At 40.7% G+C, this 17,216-nt stretch overlaps 1 protein-coding gene across 1 annotated transcript; it reads right to left on the reverse strand.

The window, feature by feature from the left end:
- Nucleotides 1-1,534: 1,534 nt before the first annotated feature.
- On the reverse strand, nt 1,535-11,619 carry LOC141014312 (myosin-7-like). Its single transcript, XM_073488050.1, has 37 exons — nt 11,419-11,619; nt 11,150-11,293; nt 10,905-11,061; nt 10,791-10,818; nt 10,585-10,690; nt 10,399-10,491; nt 9,969-10,032; nt 9,784-9,882; nt 9,609-9,712; nt 9,363-9,501; nt 9,151-9,269; nt 8,884-9,033; nt 8,635-8,805; nt 8,210-8,519; nt 8,036-8,115; nt 7,719-7,924; nt 7,496-7,619; nt 7,285-7,421; nt 6,722-6,977; nt 6,396-6,638; nt 6,142-6,318; nt 5,902-6,047; nt 5,352-5,442; nt 4,861-5,250; nt 4,605-4,731; nt 4,410-4,528; nt 4,127-4,323; nt 3,854-4,037; nt 3,598-3,763; nt 3,351-3,475; nt 2,962-3,270; nt 2,663-2,866; nt 2,278-2,574; nt 2,100-2,204; nt 1,915-2,010; nt 1,688-1,830; nt 1,535-1,601 (listed from the first exon to the last, which is right to left on the reverse strand). Exons 1-37 carry the CDS (start codon nt 11,617-11,619, stop codon nt 1,535-1,537), a joined length of 5,874 nt encoding a protein of 1,957 aa, XP_073344151.1.
- Nucleotides 11,620-17,216: the final 5,597 nt, after the last annotated feature.

A 17,216-nucleotide genomic window follows, 5' to 3' on the forward strand; every position in this document is an offset into this window, starting at 1 on the left:
ACTACTGACAATTTCTCACACCTTAATTCATCGCTGGTGGCCATTATCACAAACAAGGAAGTGCTGTGTCATGTAAGGCTCCCAGACAAAAGACAACTGTCATATCATTAATTGTATTAATCTTATAGAATCAGTCATATAGAGAAAGTCTTCTCTTGTGTATGTTCCTTTAGTGATGTTATGAATAATCCCTCATTCATGTTACTGTTATGAAGCAGTGCAGCCTGCAGTTTGTTCCCTGTTGTAATGTCTCCATCTTGTGGTTCAGGTCCAGTCCCTGTCTGTGTTGATGTGACCACACTGCTGAAAAACTAATCTCACCAGCCGCATTATTAACATTGTCAAGAGGACTGCTTCCTGGCCAGGCAACATGGTAATGTCTATTTAATGTATGACTGACAATCATCCCCTACCTTTAATTTGTCTTCTTTCTTTCTTTCTTTCTTTCTTTCTTAACAGTATCAAGAGTTTAAAAAAAAAATGATGAAAATCTATTTTACTTTGGTTTGAAATGACAAAAGTCAAAAGATTAAAAACATTCAAACAATTCGAAAAACGTTTAGCAAGCTAACTAAACTGCCATCTAGTTAAGCTAGTTAGCTAACAAACATTTACCTTCCTATGTTAATGTATGCCAGCTTACATTAACACCTACTGTTAACTCGTGCTAACGTCTCCCACGTTAACAGCAGTTGCTAATGATATTATGGGATATATTTATATAACAGTTGACCGTATTTGTTGCTTTTATAATTAACCTGCGTCCTCTTTCTCTCCGTGTGTTGGGGGCAGGTCAGCGTTTAGCAAAACATGGCAGAGAAAAGGAAATGGTGGACATAGGGACATTTTGGAGGGCTTCAAAGTACCGTGTAAGTACCTGTAATATTAAAATACTAGTTGGTAAAGATTTCATAGAAAATGAAGGGCTAATGTTCAAATAACCTTATACGTGAAGCTGATAGTCTCACCATGCAGTTGAAGTGTGTTTTGGGGTACCTATATGTCCTCAAAGGGATTAATTCATATATATTTAAGCTACTATTAATGGCTGTGTCTGTTACATACATCTATATGCTATGGATATTATTGATGTCCCTCCATAAAATACTCTATGTTTGTGGTCCCCCATTATTGTAATTGCGAAATCATTATCAGCTCTATGTTAGTTTGTCATTATGAGTGAACGTTTTCACAGCCTGTCTTTAAAGCTTGATCTTGGCTTTGACCGGCTCTTAGTGTATTTTTGCAGTCGTATTCTGTTTTACATGATTTGGAATACTAGTGGTTTTTAATGACGAACGATCAATTCGACAAAACATAATCTAATATTAGGTTGTCAAATTATGTAAAACTGTTGTGTACATGGAGGAGGAATATGAAGACTCCTCACTGCGTCTTTTTGTTCGTGCCTGAAAGCACTGAATTCTCCAAGCAGTGCCTTTTACAAAACAGTGAAGTTGTGGAAAAGACTAAACAGGACACAGAGATGTAGATTTTTGATATGCTTCATTCTTTATTATGGTGAGTTATAGTTTTAAGGCACTTTAATGCAGAGTCCTCGAAGGTTCCAGCTGAGAGCTTCACTCTGCATCATTTCCCTTCTGTGTGAGAGAGAATGAATAAAAATAATTAGGTGTGCAATCAGTTTAGTAACAGTATTCAGTGTGCAGAAAAGCAACAGATATACTTTCTGACCTTGGATCCAGCGTCACGGCTCTTGACTCTCATCTTGTTGACCTGCGACTCAGCAATGTCAGCCCTCTCCTCCGCCTCATCCAGTTCATGTTGCAGTTTACGGAGCTTGGTCAGATGGCTGTTAGCTTGTTCCTCCTGTCATAGATAGTTTTGGTTAAGTATTTAAATAGTATGGGAGCAGGATATCCACCTGTAACACCAGAATACACCTGTACTTACTGCCTCCTCTGCAGTTCTCTTGTAAGATTTGACCTTCAGCTGCAGTTTGTCTACCAGGTCCTGCAGACGGGCCAGATTCTTCCGGTCCTCTTCAGTCTTCACAGAGTTGAATGAGCAGAGTCATGGATTTTACAATCGATACAGGGAATCAATGTGAATGGATACAGAAAATAATTAGGATATACCTGATAGGTAAGCTCCTTGACTCGTCTCTCATATTTACGGACTCCTTTAACAGAGTCACCGCCCTTCCTTTGTTCAGCTTCCACCTCAGCTTCCAGTTCCCTCACCTATGAAAACATTGACAAAGTGTCACAGAAGCCAAGCATCATGTCCACATCTGAACAGGTAAGTGTCACTCACCCTGGCCTCCAGCTTCTGGACCTGCTTCTTGCCACCTTTCATGGCTATTTGCTCAGCTTCATCCAGACGGTGCTGCAGGTCTTTGATGGTTTGTTCCATGTTTTTCTTCATACGCTCCAGGTGAGCGCTGGTGTCCTGCTCCTTCTTCAGCTCCTCTGCCATCATGGCAGCATCAGTAATGGCCTTCTTTGCTTTCTCCTCAGCATTTCTGCACTCCTGCACGGCCTCCTCCACCTCATTCTGAAGCTGAGCTGTGTCGCTTTCAAGCTTCTTCTTCTGGTTCAGCAGGCTGGTGTTCTGCAAATTGTTTTACAGTGAGCACATAAATAACTTGGACATATTTGCATATTATCATACTGTACAGTGATAACAGATTTGGACATACCTGAGAGTGAAGCAGCTGAACTCTCTCACTGACATCCAGCAGTTCCTGCTCCGCCAGTTTACGACCTCTCTCGGTCTGCTCCACCACAGACCTCAGCTCATCAAGTTCAGCCTGCAGCAGGTTGTTACGTCTCTCCACCATGGCAATGTTCTCCTTCAGATCATCATTGGCACGGAGAGTATCATCCAGCTGCAGCTGAGCGTCCTGTCAAGGAAGATAAGGTAACTGTCCATGAGAAAATGGACAAAGAAAATAATCCACAAACATACTCCCATCATTGGTAGGAACTAAAAACTCACCTTCAGGTGAGCATGGACCCCCTTGAGCTGCTTCTGAGCCTCTGCTGCCTGCCTGTTGGCACAGCTCAGCTGGATCTCCATCTCATTGAGATCTCCCTCCATCTTCTTCTTCACTCTGAGAGCCTCGTTTCTGCTGCGAGTCTCAGCCTCCAGGGAGCTCTGCAGAGTGTCCGCCACTCTCTGATGATTACGCTTGGCCTGCTCCATCTCCTCTTCCTTCTCAGCCAGCTTCCGCTCAATCTCAGCCTTCACCTGGTTTAACTCGAGCTGTGATCGAAGAATCTTACCCTCTTCATGCTCCAGAGAGCCCTGTAAGAACAGTCTCTTCCATTAATTTGCATATCCTGTGAGAATAAGAAGAAAGCCATAACAACAAACTGTACTCTCACCTCAGCTTCCTCCAGAGCAGATTGTATCTCAGCCTTCTCCTGCTCCAGCTGTTTGCGGATCTTCTCCAGCTCATGGATGCTCTTTCCTCCCTCACCAAGTTGCTCAGTCAGGTCAGAAATTTCCCCTGTCATCAAAAGAACATTATGTTCATTATACTGTATGATTAGTATTGCTTAGTCCCATAACAGACATATCAAGATCACAAATCCACAGGATCCACAGGGAGGATGATTTTTTTTCTCAAACCTTGGATATTCTTATTTTCTCGTTTCATGGTCTCCAGATGATCTAAAGATTCTTCATAGGAGTTCTTCAGTTTGAAGAGCTCAGTGCTGAGGGAACGAGCCTCTTTCTGGGCACCTTCCAGCTCAGTCTGGGACTCCTCATACTTCTGCTTCCACTCAGCAAGGACCTGGTTTAATAATATCCGGTTTTAGATTACTTGGGATAATTCATCAATTAACTTTTTCCCTCAAGTGCTGTTTTTTCTGTCTCCAATTACCTTATCAAAGTTTCTTTGTTTCTTGTCCAGAGCTGCAGCAGCAGCATTCGATCTCTCCACATCCACCATGAGATCTTCAATCTCACCCTGAAGCCTGTGTTTGGTTTTCTCCAGGGAGGAACATTTAGCATTAGCAGCTTCAACAGCTTCTTCTGCATCCTGCAGGCGCTGGGCCAATTTCTTCCTATTTGACAAGGACATGATATTTTCAATAGTTATCAACCCCTCTCAACAACATCTCCGTGCTGTTGAAGAAGAGGCAACTGTTCTTACTTTGCTTCCTCTAGCTCCTCTGTCCTTTGGATGGCATCAGTTTCATACTTGGTTCTCCACTGAGCCACCTCAGAGTTGGCCTTGGACATGCTGCGTTGGAGCTCAGCTTTGGCCTCTTGCTCCTCCTCAAACTGCTCCCTCAACAAATCACAGTCATGGCGTGCAGACTGCACTGCATGGGCAAGTGCATTCTTGGCCTGGAAGGAGATAGTATAAGCTTTGATAAAGTAATTTTTAAAGTAAGTATTCATCTGGAAACTTCATTCATTGTAATTTGAGATACCTTGACTTCCTCCTCTAGTTGTCTTCTGAGGTCTTCAATCTGCTGAGTGTAGGACTGCTTCCCTCTGGTCAGCTGAGACACCAATGAGTCCTTCTCCTCCAGCTGCCTGGAAAACTCCCCTTTTGATAAGGAAGACAATTATCCTCATGTCTTAAATATCATGAATTAAATTTAAAAGATTTAAAGTGTTCTTACCATTCTCAGTTTGAAGCTTTGCTTTCTGCATGGTGAAATCATTGATGATGCGCTGGCTTTCATCAGTTTTAGACCTCAATTCACTCATTTGATCTTCAAAGGTGCGACACATTTTTTCTAAGTTTGACTGAAAAGGAAACACAAGTTGCTTTCATGTTTAGAAACTCCTTCATTCAGACATCTCTAAACATGGGATGAAACTGGTACCAGTGAAGCATTATCTAGTCTCCTGGGGTAATTTGTTAGTTGTTCTCACTTTGGATTTGACGATCTGCTCCATGTTGGAGACCACATCATCCAGCTCCAGTCTGAGCTCGCTCTTCTCTTTCTCCAGCTTCTGTTTGACTCTCTGCAGGTTGTCAATCTGCTCTCCTAAGTCTGCCACGCTATCTGCATTCTTCTTTCTCAGTGTAGCAGCGGTGGCTTCATGCTGCAGAGTGGCCTCTTCAAGGTCTCTACGCATCTTCTGAAACTCAGCCTCCCTCTTCTTGTTCATCTCAATCTGGGCAGCAGTGGCCCCTCCAGCCTCTTCCAGCCTCTCGCTGATCTCCTCCAGCTCTCTGGCCAAGTCAGCCCTCTGCTTCTCCACCTTGGCTCGGGCAGCTCGCTCTGCTTCCAGCTCTTCCTCCAGCTCTTCAATACGGGCCTGAAATGTACAGTTTCCATTAAGAATGCCAAGTGAAAAGGAGAACAATGTCTTTGATCATTTGAATTTGCAAAGTGAAGGCTGTGTTAATTTCAGCTGACCTGTAACTCCTTAAGTTTCTTCTGAAGTTGGGACACCAATGCTTGTTCATCCTCAATCTTGCTGAGAAGTTGGCTGATCTCAAAGTCCTTTCTGTTGAGACAAAAATATATCTTAAGCAAGCTGTACCTAAGTTTGTTTTCCTTGCCTTTGATTTGGCAACTATATCACAAGACAAGAACTAACAATTCAGTGACATGTTTTTAAAACTTTTGCTTTATACTGTGTCTGCACATGGCAACTATTGGATCATGGTTGAGGTGAAAGAAAGATTGTGGTTGTGGAAAATAAACTATCATTAAGATAAGACAGCAATAAGGATATCAGGAAGGGAAAGTGTGTGGTTAGGGATGATAAAAAGATCGGACTATTGCATGAAAGTCGGATGTGCTACACAACCTTCCACCAACCCAACTTTACAATCTGCTTTGGAACATAAAGGGCACACTACGTCCTGCGCATGTTAACGTTGGATGTAAATTGGAGGTGAGGACTCATCCAATATTGCAGTAATTCCTTGAATGCTGAATTGAATTGGGAGAGCAAACTTACTTCTTCAGCTTCTCTTCAAGTTGCTGCTTGTCGTTCTCCAGGTCCATTAGGCTTTCCTGGCTCAACTTCAGATCTCCTTCCAACTTTCTCTTTGCTCTCTCAAGATCCATCCTGACCTTCTTCTCTTGTTCAAGAGAACCTTCAAGCTATTTCAAAGCATGGAAAAACATATTTATTACATATTATCCAATCAAGGTTTTAAGTCTATATCCTAATGAATGTATGTGAAGTTGTACTCACATCATCAACTTGCTGTTCCAGCTTGGCTTTGGCCTTGGTCAGAGTATTGACTTTGTCCTCCTCACTCTGCAGGTCGTCCAGTGTTTGCTGATGAGCCTCCTGAAGAGCTTTCTTCTCTTTGGTCAGCTTAGCAATGATTTCATCCAAAGCTGCCATCTCTTCAGTCAGGTTTTTAACCTAAACAATTATTAAGTTAGAACATCTCATGTAGTGGAAAATGTGTTCTATCAACGCTAGTCAAAATACTTTGTTACCTTGTTCTCTGTGGCATGCTTTTCCTTTTCCACTTTAGCCAGAGTCAGCTCCAGATCATCAATGTCCTTCTTGAGTTCTGAACATTCGTCCTCCAGCTTCCTCTTCTTGGCAGTCAGCTCTGCATTCATCTCCTCTTCATCTTCCAACCTCTCTGTCAGCTCTTTGGTTTTGGCCTCAAGCTGGATCTTACTCTTGATCAGACCCTCACAGCGCTCCTCAGCATCTGTGAGATTGTCTTGTTCCTGCACAAACCAATATCATAATCAATGACACCTGTGAGCATAAATCTGTGCACGTTTTAGGTACGATGAATGACTGATCTTACAGATTGGACTTGAAGCTGCAGGTCGTTCTTCTCTTGGAGAAGAGTGACCATCTTTTCTTCCAGCTCTTTCTTGCGTGCCTCAGTTTTGGCATAAGTCTCCTTGAGCTTTGTGAACTCCTCCTTCATGTTTGCCATCTCCTTCTCAGTCTCAGCTGATTTCAGCAGAGGTTTGATCTTGAAGTACATCTTCATCCAGGGCCAATTCTTGACACCCATGAAGGCACGGACGTTCCACTGGATCACCAGTAAGGAATCCCTGAAGATAACATATATCAGCTTGAATCCATTTTTCTGTGCCTTTCAAGTGCTTTTACTTTTTAGTTATGCTAGTAGCACAGCTCTAGGAATGATAATGTCAGTAGATCAAGAAAAATATCTCAGTAAGTATCGTGAAATTGGCACAGACATTCATGATCACCAGAAGATAGATGTATTAATGTTGGTGTTACCCTGACTTTTCATCTACCACTATCAACAGGTCAAATTTCGATTTGACAAATACTTGAGTTTATTGTATGAGCAAATGCCTGCAATACAGTAAATGTTAAAAGTAATGCTCCAACCTGCGCTCAACAATTTTCTGGAACTCAATCCTGGCCAGTAGTCCTCTGGATCTCGCTTGAATTCCAGTAATGATGAGAGCGAGACGATCATCTCTCATCTCCTCAAGAACACCCAGCAGACCGGCTTTGAAGAAGACCTTGTAAAGATACAGAAAACGTTAATGTGATTGCTTTTAAATAAGTATTGTTTTTACTTAAATCAATGCTTTACCTTTGTGTGTCCCAGTTTATACTGCTCATGGTCGATATCCAGAGAGCCCAGCAGTTTTTCTGCTCCTTTCTTGTTGTCAATGAACTGTCCATCTGGGATAGCATTAGGGTTCAGGATACGGTATCTGAAATGTGGACAAATATACAAAAACCATAAGAACATTTTGACTATGACTGTACTGTAGATTTAGAACACTTTTTTCATTCATTTGTAGTTACAGTACCTTTGTTTGAAGTCTCCATACTGGATTCTGTTGGGGAATCCCTTCCTGCAGATCCTGATGCCCTCCAGCACACCGTTACAGCGCAGCTGGTGCATGACCAGAGGATTCTCCATCGCCCCAGGAGTCTTGGTCTCATTGGGGATGAGGCAGCGTACAAAGTGAGGGTGAGTTGACCTGAGGTTGGTCATCAGCTTGTTCAAGTTTTCCTGTAATAGTCAAAAACATGCATGATGTGCAAATGTGTAGTGACAGTATAAGACTTTTTTAAATTCAAAAACAAATTAATAACAGATTTTAAATGTTGTAAGTTAATTCACCCTGTGCAGTGCAGACACAGTCTGGAAGGAAGAACCTTTCTTCTTTCCACCCTTTCCTCCCTTGCCTCCTGATTCCTGGGCTGTAGAAAAAGTTCATAATTCATCTTCACTATTTCCATATCCAGATGTGTCAAGTGGTTTTAAATGTTATAAAATGTCACAGAAGAAATGTACCTGAATCTGCTCCAGCATAACCAAAGAAAAGATTTGACAACACTTTGAGGGTGGACTTCTGGAAGAGTCCCACCACAGTTTCATTCAGTGGATCCTTGTTCTTCACAAGCCAGTTACCGATGTTGTAATCAACGATACCAGCATAATGGACCAGGGAGAAATGAGCCTCTGGTCTCCCCTTGACAATCCTGGGCTTCTGGAAGTTGGGGCTTTTACCCAGATGGTTGTCATACAGTTTGGATTTGAATGTTGTGTCACTGGCTTTGGGGAACATGCACTCCTCTTCAAGGATGGACATGATGCCCATGGGCTGAAGGAAGGCATTGAATTGAATCAGAATTAATTGTAGCTAGAATTGTTGGATTAATAAAGAGTAGCTTACGTTTGTGACATTAACCCTGAAATCAGTTTAACTCAGTACTGACCTTCTCAATGAGTTCAATGCAGGCTGCCAAGTCCATGCCAAAGTCAATGAACTCCCACACGATGCCCTCTTTCTTGTACTCTTCTTGTTCCAGCACAAACATGTGGTGGTTGAAGAACTGCTGCAGCTTCTCATTAGTGTAGTTGATGCACAGTTGCTCAAAGGTGTTGAACTAGGAAGAGAATTCAAAGAGGGAAGTTAGACAAAGTATATTTCATAGTCACCTGTCCATAAAACCTTTCATACTCACATCAAAGATCTCAAATCCAGCAATGTCCAGCACGCCAATGAAGTACTGGCGGGGTTGCTTGGTATCCAGAGATTGGTTGATTCTCACCACCATCCACAAGAACATTTTCTCGTACACTGACTTGGACAGTGCACCAATAGAGTAGTAGACCTGTTTTAATATATAAAAACAAAGAATTGATCATGTTAAAACTATATGTACTTTTAATATTTTAGTATAAGGTTTTACTACATTACCAATGCTCCAACACTTTGTGTGGAGACTCACCTGCTGCACACTCTGACCTTTCGTGACCCACTCATTTCCAACCTTGACCCTTGGGTGGCACAGGCCCTTCAGCATGTCAGCAGAGTTCAAACACATCAGATAAGCAACCTTGTCTAAATCTGCAACAGTGAAAATATATAATTTATGTATGATAAAGATGTCATATATTATACAGTCTTTTCAGTGGTCTGCATTTTGGAAGCTGTATTTACCTTCAGTGCCGTCAGCCTCTGCTTGCTCCTCTCTCTGCTTCTGCTTGAACTTCATGTTGCCAAAGTGCATGATGGCTCCCGTCAGCTTGTAGATGCTGTTCTTCTCCTCTTGGGTGAAGCCCAGGACATCAAAAGCTTCCTTTAAGAAAAGAAGATTGTACATCACTTTAATAAATTAAAATCAAAGCAATGTGGTAGGTTACCTCAGTGTTTGATGGATACAGCACTGTTCTGTATATTGCTTACATCTGTTGCCATTAGCTCATCAGAATCATTAATTGATGTGACAGTGATCTCTCCTTGGGAGATGAATGAATAATCGTAGGGGTTGCTTGTAATAAGCAGCATCTCTGAAAAAGAAAACAAATTTAGTCATAATGTATGACTCATGTGTCATTTGCATTCAGCAACTGAATCTCACCCAGCAGTTCTGGTTTCTGTTGGGACAGAATCTGGTAGAAGATGTGGTAGTCTCTCTCAGCCTTGAGCTGATAGGTGACACGAGATTTCTCCAGCAGATCTGACAACATGTAAAATATTTGTTTTAAGATTTATTCCTGAGAGCTATGTTCTTGCCTTAAAATGATTAATGCGCCGTGAACTTACAAGTTTCAATATCAGCTGAAGACAGTTTCCCACTGACTCCAAAATGGATTCGAATGAATTTACCCTGTGATGAGAAAATGTTATTTAGATGTTGTTCACATAACACAGTCACATCTGCACATGTACTCGTTAAAGGTCCAGTGTAGGATTTAGGGGGATCTATTGGCAGAAATGTAAATTTAAACATAATTGGTGATTACGTTTTTATTATTGTATAATTTCCTGAAACTTAGAATTGTTGTGTTTAATTAGAATGAGACTTTTATATCTACAGAGGGAGCAGGTCCTCTTCCACAGAGTCTGCCATGTTTCTACAATAACCCAAAAACTGGAGCCACTGAAGGGAGGGTGGGGCAAGTGGTATTGCGTTGGCTGCATCTGCAACCTCACTGCTAGATGCCACACTGGAGCTTTTAATGACAAAACGTACAAATCTGGAGGAGTTGTCATTTCTGATGGTCTTGGCGTTTCCAAAGGCCTCCAGAGCAGGATTGGCCTGGATGATTTGATCCTCCAGGGTGCCCTGCAAGTTTAATGGGTGCCAAAATTAGGTCACAGAAGTAAATTTATTATGTATATTATAATTCACTTATAAAAGAAAATGGTTGAAACCAACCTTTTTCTCTTGAGCAGCATCCTTCTTGCCAGAAACAGCTGCGATGCTGGCAAAGTACTGGATGACTCTCTTGGTGTTCACAGTCTTTCCTGCACCAGATTCTCCACTGAGAGTGAAAACAATCGTGAACTGAACACATCATGGAGACAAAACATAAACTCTGCTCATTCAACTAGATTCAAATATAACTTCTATGAATTGCTTACGTGATAAGAACAGACTGATTTTCTCTGTCTGTAATAGTAAAGACAATGTTCAGTATTAGGACATTTTTCTTTTAATTTTGGATCATGTCAACATTGACAAAGAGCTGAACTCACCTGACAGCATGTACTGGTAGGCATTGTCAGAGATGGAGTAGATGTGAGGAGGAGCTTCACTCCTCTTCTTTCCTCTGTAGGCATTGACCACCGCCTGATCGTACACTGGCAGCCACTTGTAGGGGTTGACAGTAACGCAGAACAGCCCTGAGTAGGTCTGTGGACAAAGATACATGAAACACAAAAAACATCAACTAAAGATTTCACACAGTGAAGACATGAGTAGATTTGTGATCTTTACTCACGTAGATCATCCATGCTGCGTAACGCTCTTTGAGGTTAAACAGCACAGCAGGTTCATGGAGGAAGGTGAACATCGCCATGTCCTCAATTTTATCGAACTTTGGCGGGTTCTGAGGGTGGATATCAGCCTCCTTATGGACGACAGTCTGAAACAATTTACCACGGAGAATATCTCAATATAAATTGTTGTACAAGTCATCAAAGCTGTTTGTTTGACTGCTGTGGAACAACCACTTTCCCACTTCCATTAGTCAGTGTAAATCTGACTTACTTTTCCGTCCTCAGTTTCAACGGTGACTTTGTCGCCATCTCTGCTGGTGACTTTGGCTTTAATGTACTCCACCTCAGGGTCGGGCACAAAACACTGCCTCTTTATGTCAAAGGGGCGAGTCTGTGCCTCCAGACGCTCCTTGTCCGACTTTCTCAGGAAGGAAGCGGCAGTCCCGAATTCTGCCATGAGAGCGTCACCCATCTTGGGACCTGTGCAGTACAAATGATGACTTCACATAGACTTTACATTTGTACAAAACAAGAGTTATTTATTAAATATTTGTCTAAATGCACACTGAAACAATTTGAAAAATAATAATATAGGGTTAGATAAAGATCACTATTATTGTTTTACCTGTGTTTTACCCCCTTTTGCAAGATGATTTGTTATATCTGCTGCAAATTATACAGAAGAAAAAAACATTTAGAATCCTAAGAGTTGAACAAAGAAGATGTCATGAAGGATATAATTGTCTATTAAAAATCTCTTCCACAATACTCACCCTCACTCTGTGGCTGTCTGGTTGCTTGCCTCCTGCTCTCAGTCTTCTTTATAAAGGCTGCAGTCCAACCATGAGTGGCAGAGAAATTAATTATTCAGATCTTCCATCAGATGATCTAGATATCAAGGCTGGAGGTGTTCACCTATTTGACTTATAAGGCTCGTAACCATTTGTTCTCACGCGCCCAATATGGAGAACCTGCTGGTGTGATGACATCAGGTCAGCAATGGTAAATTTCACAGCCGTTGTTCTATTTTAGCCCCCCACCCTTCATATTATTTTTAAAGTTTCATTGTTTACGTCACTGAATTGTCCATTTGGATGAGTTTGCATCAAAACACATGCGAAGGTGTTAAACATCCATGCTGTTGACAACTTTTCCGAAAAAAACATGCACGAATTCCTCATTTTATTCATGTGACTTAAGCACATCCACCTGTCTCCTGCTGACGACAGCAAGGTCACAATGCTCTATTGTCACAAGTGAGAGTAACAACTACACAGCTGGCCTCTCCTGTCAACTGTTCCTTCTCTTTATCCTTGAGAACAAAGATAAACCTGTGAAATACTTCTTGGATTCTTTCTGACACTTGTGAGGTTGGTTTGATTGCCAGACCTTGCCCTCTCTTTGTTCCGTGACAGGTGCTTGTGTTTGTGTATGTCCCAATGGACATAAATAAAACACTTAAAGGCCATACACGGAGGAGGCACTTTGCTTTGAAGATATATAAAAGGTTTATAAAAGAAATATGGTTGAAATATGGCTATTATACATTAAACATTTACTCCAGATCAGCAATACAAGTCAGTAGCAGTTAGGGAGTATGTTACAGTCACACAGCCCATAAAACTCACTCACATGACACAGTTTTCACAAAAATCAGAGAGTATGATTACTAAAACAATCAGCTACAAGAAATAAAAAATAATATAAATTATTAATTAATAATCATATAAATGATGTTAACGGAAATGGCACTGAAATAGATACATCAAACAGAGACCAGGGAGTGACTGTAAGAGGCCCGGAGGTTCAACAAACTGTTGAGACAAAAGGTTTTGATCCTCTTAACCTCTCCAGTGCCACCTTCTTTAGGGTTAACATACCTGTCAGATGTTACTGTCCAAGGAAAGTGCTGAGTGACAAGGTGCTAACACGGTTAATAGTGAGTGGAGTTTTCATTCCTTAGCGGGACCTTAACATGTCACTTGTGAACCCCTTCAGATGCCCCTAATTTACACCTCGGATGTTGCTGTTAGCTCCTTGGACAGGAGGTCAAGTTCCAGACATGTCCAGGGTCCAGGTCTCAGCTGTCTGCCTGTCTCTCTGCAGTCAGTCTTAAACATGACAAGAATGGACTACTGTCTGTCGGAGAGAGGGCTGTCGCTGACCTTGGTACATTTGTCCTAGAATAAACTCACTGTAGTCCATCCAAATCCAATATGATATTAAAAAAATATATATATTGTTTATTCACTTTATGTGGAAAGTTAGATGAGAAGAAGAATAAGGATAGTACTACTCTCATATCTGTCCATTAAATAAGGCTAAGGACTGGAAACGGAAAACAGCTAGCCTGGCTCCATCCCAAGGTACAAAATTCAAGTGTATCCTTTAATCTTACTGTCTTCTCCTACATAGTGTGGTTTTTGGAGACTAGTGCTAGGTCATCTGCAAACAGTCCTCGAGCTGAGTCAACTAGGTCCACTGGATTTCTGCCCAGTGGTTTTAAGTTGTCAGTTCTCGTTGTCCCTCCCCACCTTGGCTTTCATGTCTCCCAAGACTTCTGTGTTTGGACTCTTTTTTGTTGATGCTTGCAGCTGTTGGTAGATCTTCTACCTCAGTTTTCAGTTTGTTGGTGCGTAGCACTCGGTGGTGGTGATATTTTGGCCCTTGGATCCAGATCTGGATTTTGACGATGCTTTCTTCTTTTAACTTTCTTTATCAATGCATGGCCATTTTTTAAAATTAATTCTTTGATTACTCGTGAGCACCAGGCCAAATTCTGATGGAAAATCCCCAGACACCCCATGTTCACTGTACCACATTTAGTTTTTGGTCATTTCATGAAATGCCTAATCAAGGCCCCATCTTGTGGAGAGACCATTAGAGGAATTTATTTGTGGCCCTGAGGATTTTAAATGTCCTCTAAGAGCTCAGCCTGACAGACTTTTGAGTCAGTTACCTTCAAACACTTTTTCATACTCTTACTTCGCCATTATCATTTTTAATTCATGTTCTCTTAGTCAGGTTTTCAGTAGATGTAGAGCTCAGTGTCACACACAATGCTTCACGGTACTTCTGCTCCAGGCCAGCATAAGTAACAGTTTCTGACCCAGCCAAAGCTCAATAAAGAAGAAAAAATGTTCATAGCTGAACTCCTCTGTGATGAATGACAGTAGAATTTTAGCTCAGCCGTATTCATGAGAGTTGGGATGACAAATTAACTTGAACTTGATGTGCAGTACAGAGGGTCCTGTCCAGAAGTGTTGAGTGGACTGTGAGCAGTTTCCATCCTTCATAGTGACAATGAGGTGTAACCAGATCCGTCTCGGCCGTTGTCTCCTTCCTTTTGTCCTTGAGGACAAAGATAACTGGCTGTCATCCACTCTAAATGCCTTTGTTTGATTTAGGTGGACAGCTTGAGAGGTACATTTGGATCTGTGCATTTGATCACAACACACAGTCTGCCCATGTGCTGCATGTATGTTTCATCACTACTACGCTGTTTACTTAGAGCATTTACTGTCAAATACAGGTATAGACATCTAGCTCGATACATTTCTGGTTCATTCTATCTATAATTTATACTGTTTCTGTGGTAGTTGTACAAATATCCTTTGGGTTGTAGAAAAAAATATCCTTTTGGAATACAATTGAGAGAGACAAATTAAGTAGCTTCATATTTTATTAATTTTTTCATTGTTAAAGACTACATTTAAAGACTGCCCTCATTCACAGCTGTTCAGTCAACTTTATTTACTCTTTTACTTTTGTTCTCTGTCCCTCTCTCTACTTATTGAAACACCATCAGTTTACCTTTTATTTTACTGCAACATTCTCTGTACTCAGCTGCCAGCAACATTTTGTTAGACAGTTGCTGTATGTATTCCTGTATGTACTTAACCTTACTTGTTGAAAGTTGTATTTTAGAGTGTTCAAGTATCAGAAGTTATGACTGTGGGCACATAGACTGTTATTTCTAGTCAGGGAGTGATAGTGTGCAATGTTTAAATCTGCTTCAAGGAACTTGAAGTCAATTAGACAATTAATTTTTGTCAATTCTGGCAGGCCCTGTGGACAAAAGCGGCATGATCCTCTTGTGGTAAAGGTCTGGCTAGCTGAACATTTTTTGCAAGCAGGTGAAAGAAAGATACAACTAACTTTTAATTTTACATTTCCTGTTTTGCAGGATGCATGATGATGAGGTAATGTATCTATTTGTAGCTTTGTAAGGTTAATAACTGTGATATGATAAGGGTGAAACAAAGTCAACCTTTTAGCGTACCGAGACTCCTCAATTTGTCCTCAACACTCTGCCAAAAAATATATATTTAATTTTATGACATGTCCAACCTGCATAAGACAGAATCCAACCCGTTGACCTGTGTTAAGGATAACTGTAACGTTTTAAAAATAGCCAATCATCTCACTGATGGTCTTGTTGCTTGTGTAGGTCATATAGAGGAATCAGTATTAAATAGTTTCATAACCAGTTAAAAGTTCCTTGTTGTAAGTTTAAAGAACATTATGTGCTAAGATACATTATGTGTAACATAATTACCTCCTAAAGGATACAAATGTACTTTTTCATCTCTGTATTACTTGTACTTAACATTACAGACAGGCTAATGTAGACGGTGGTGGGAAAAGTACTCTGATCTTTTACTTAAGTTAAACTAGCACTACCACAGTCCTGCATTTAAAATGTTACTTAAGTAAAAGGACAAAAGTATACACATCAAAATATACTTACTTAAAAATAGTCTTATTCTTGCTTTGATTTTTATACAGCTGCAGCAATTCACATGATTCATACTGTAACGACTCTTAAAAAATGCTCATGTCATGTTTATTTAACCAGTTTTATTTGACATTAAATCAGGCTATAGAGTTAACTGCATCACACTCATCATTGAACAGATCATCAGTGTTGTCAGACTTAATACTACTCGAGTCAAGTTAATCATAGTGATAATAATCATCAGTGTATAAGTGCAACATACAGAGGAAAAAATTACCAAAGGCTGACGGAGGAAGAAGCCATCAGCGAAGGTGAGTGTCCTTCATAATTTCAGGCTCCAAATTAAACAACTCCCGTTTCCTCTTCATATCACGCACCCACAAATACTTGAGGATAAGAATCACCCGAGCACATTAATATATCGAGAATGTTTTCAAGCACTGAAACTGACATGCTTTTGTAATTCTCTATCACGGTTTAAACTTGTGCCAAATATAACGTGGCATCTAAGGTTGTCGAAAGGAACGATGCTTCTTTTGATACCATGTGTTTAAAACGATACACCTCTGTTAATTATACTATCGATAGTATCGAAAGTACCTAAACTATTAAGGGAAAATAAATTAATTCATTAAAAAAACAGAGCCACAATTACAAATGTGTTGGTATGTGTCCAGTGACTTTTTCTGTCCCACCACTGTTTACAGGTTGATAGTAAAAAAAGAAAGTAATTGTCCTATTTTGTGTGTTCAGGACTTTTTTTTATTTATCAATTTAGTTGCTGTGGTATCAAAACAGGTGACAAGTATCGTTTTTTATGCTAGCACTGTATCGAAGTTTAAAATTCACAGATTTTGACAACCTCAGCCTCAAATTAATAAAGCAGCTATGAAGAAAAATGCATCTATGGTGCGTGCTTGAGGAGCCGAGAGTTAATTTGGAGCTCTGGGGCCCTCTTCAGCTCCCATTCAAACCTCCCGGAGCATCATCATCGGGCCCTTTTTCCAGCATCATTACACATTCAGGCAAAGTACAGATGACCTCATTCAAAAACCTCCACATTTAAGACCTGACAAAAAAATATATGTGCCTGGTTATACAACTTCTACGGTAGTTTGTTCATACCCGTCTATTCTCTGGTCATCTAGAGAGGTATTGAGTAACTATAAGCTTCTGAGGAAATACAGAAAAAAACAAGCCCTTCAGTGCTTCCAAACATGCAGGAATGTTGTGACAGTTTAACAGCTGCACTGTTATTTGATCAGAGACATCAGAAAATGGAAAGTTTATTCCATGCCATCCCAATTAAATTATATTTAGCTTAATATTTA

This window comes from Pagrus major, chromosome 19 (assembly GCF_040436345.1).
Source record: "Pagrus major chromosome 19, Pma_NU_1.0".
NCBI lineage: Eukaryota > Metazoa > Chordata > Actinopteri > Spariformes > Sparidae > Pagrus > Pagrus major.

What these genes read in the sequence shown, in the direction of transcription:
- LOC141014312 (XM_073488050.1), bottom strand. Translation starts at nt 11,619, where the DNA reads ATGGGTGACGCTCTCATGGCAGAATTCGGGACTGCCGCTTCCTTCCTG. An exon ending in TATGGAGACTTCAAACAAAG is followed by an intron (nt 7,620 to 7,718) that starts GTACTGTAACTA and finishes TCCACATTTCAG; the next exon opens with ATACCGTATCCTGAACCCTA. An exon ending in AGAAACTTAAGGAGTTACAG is followed by an intron (nt 5,251 to 5,351) that starts GTCAGCTGAAAT and finishes TGTACATTTCAG; the next exon opens with GCCCGTATTGAAGAGCTGGA.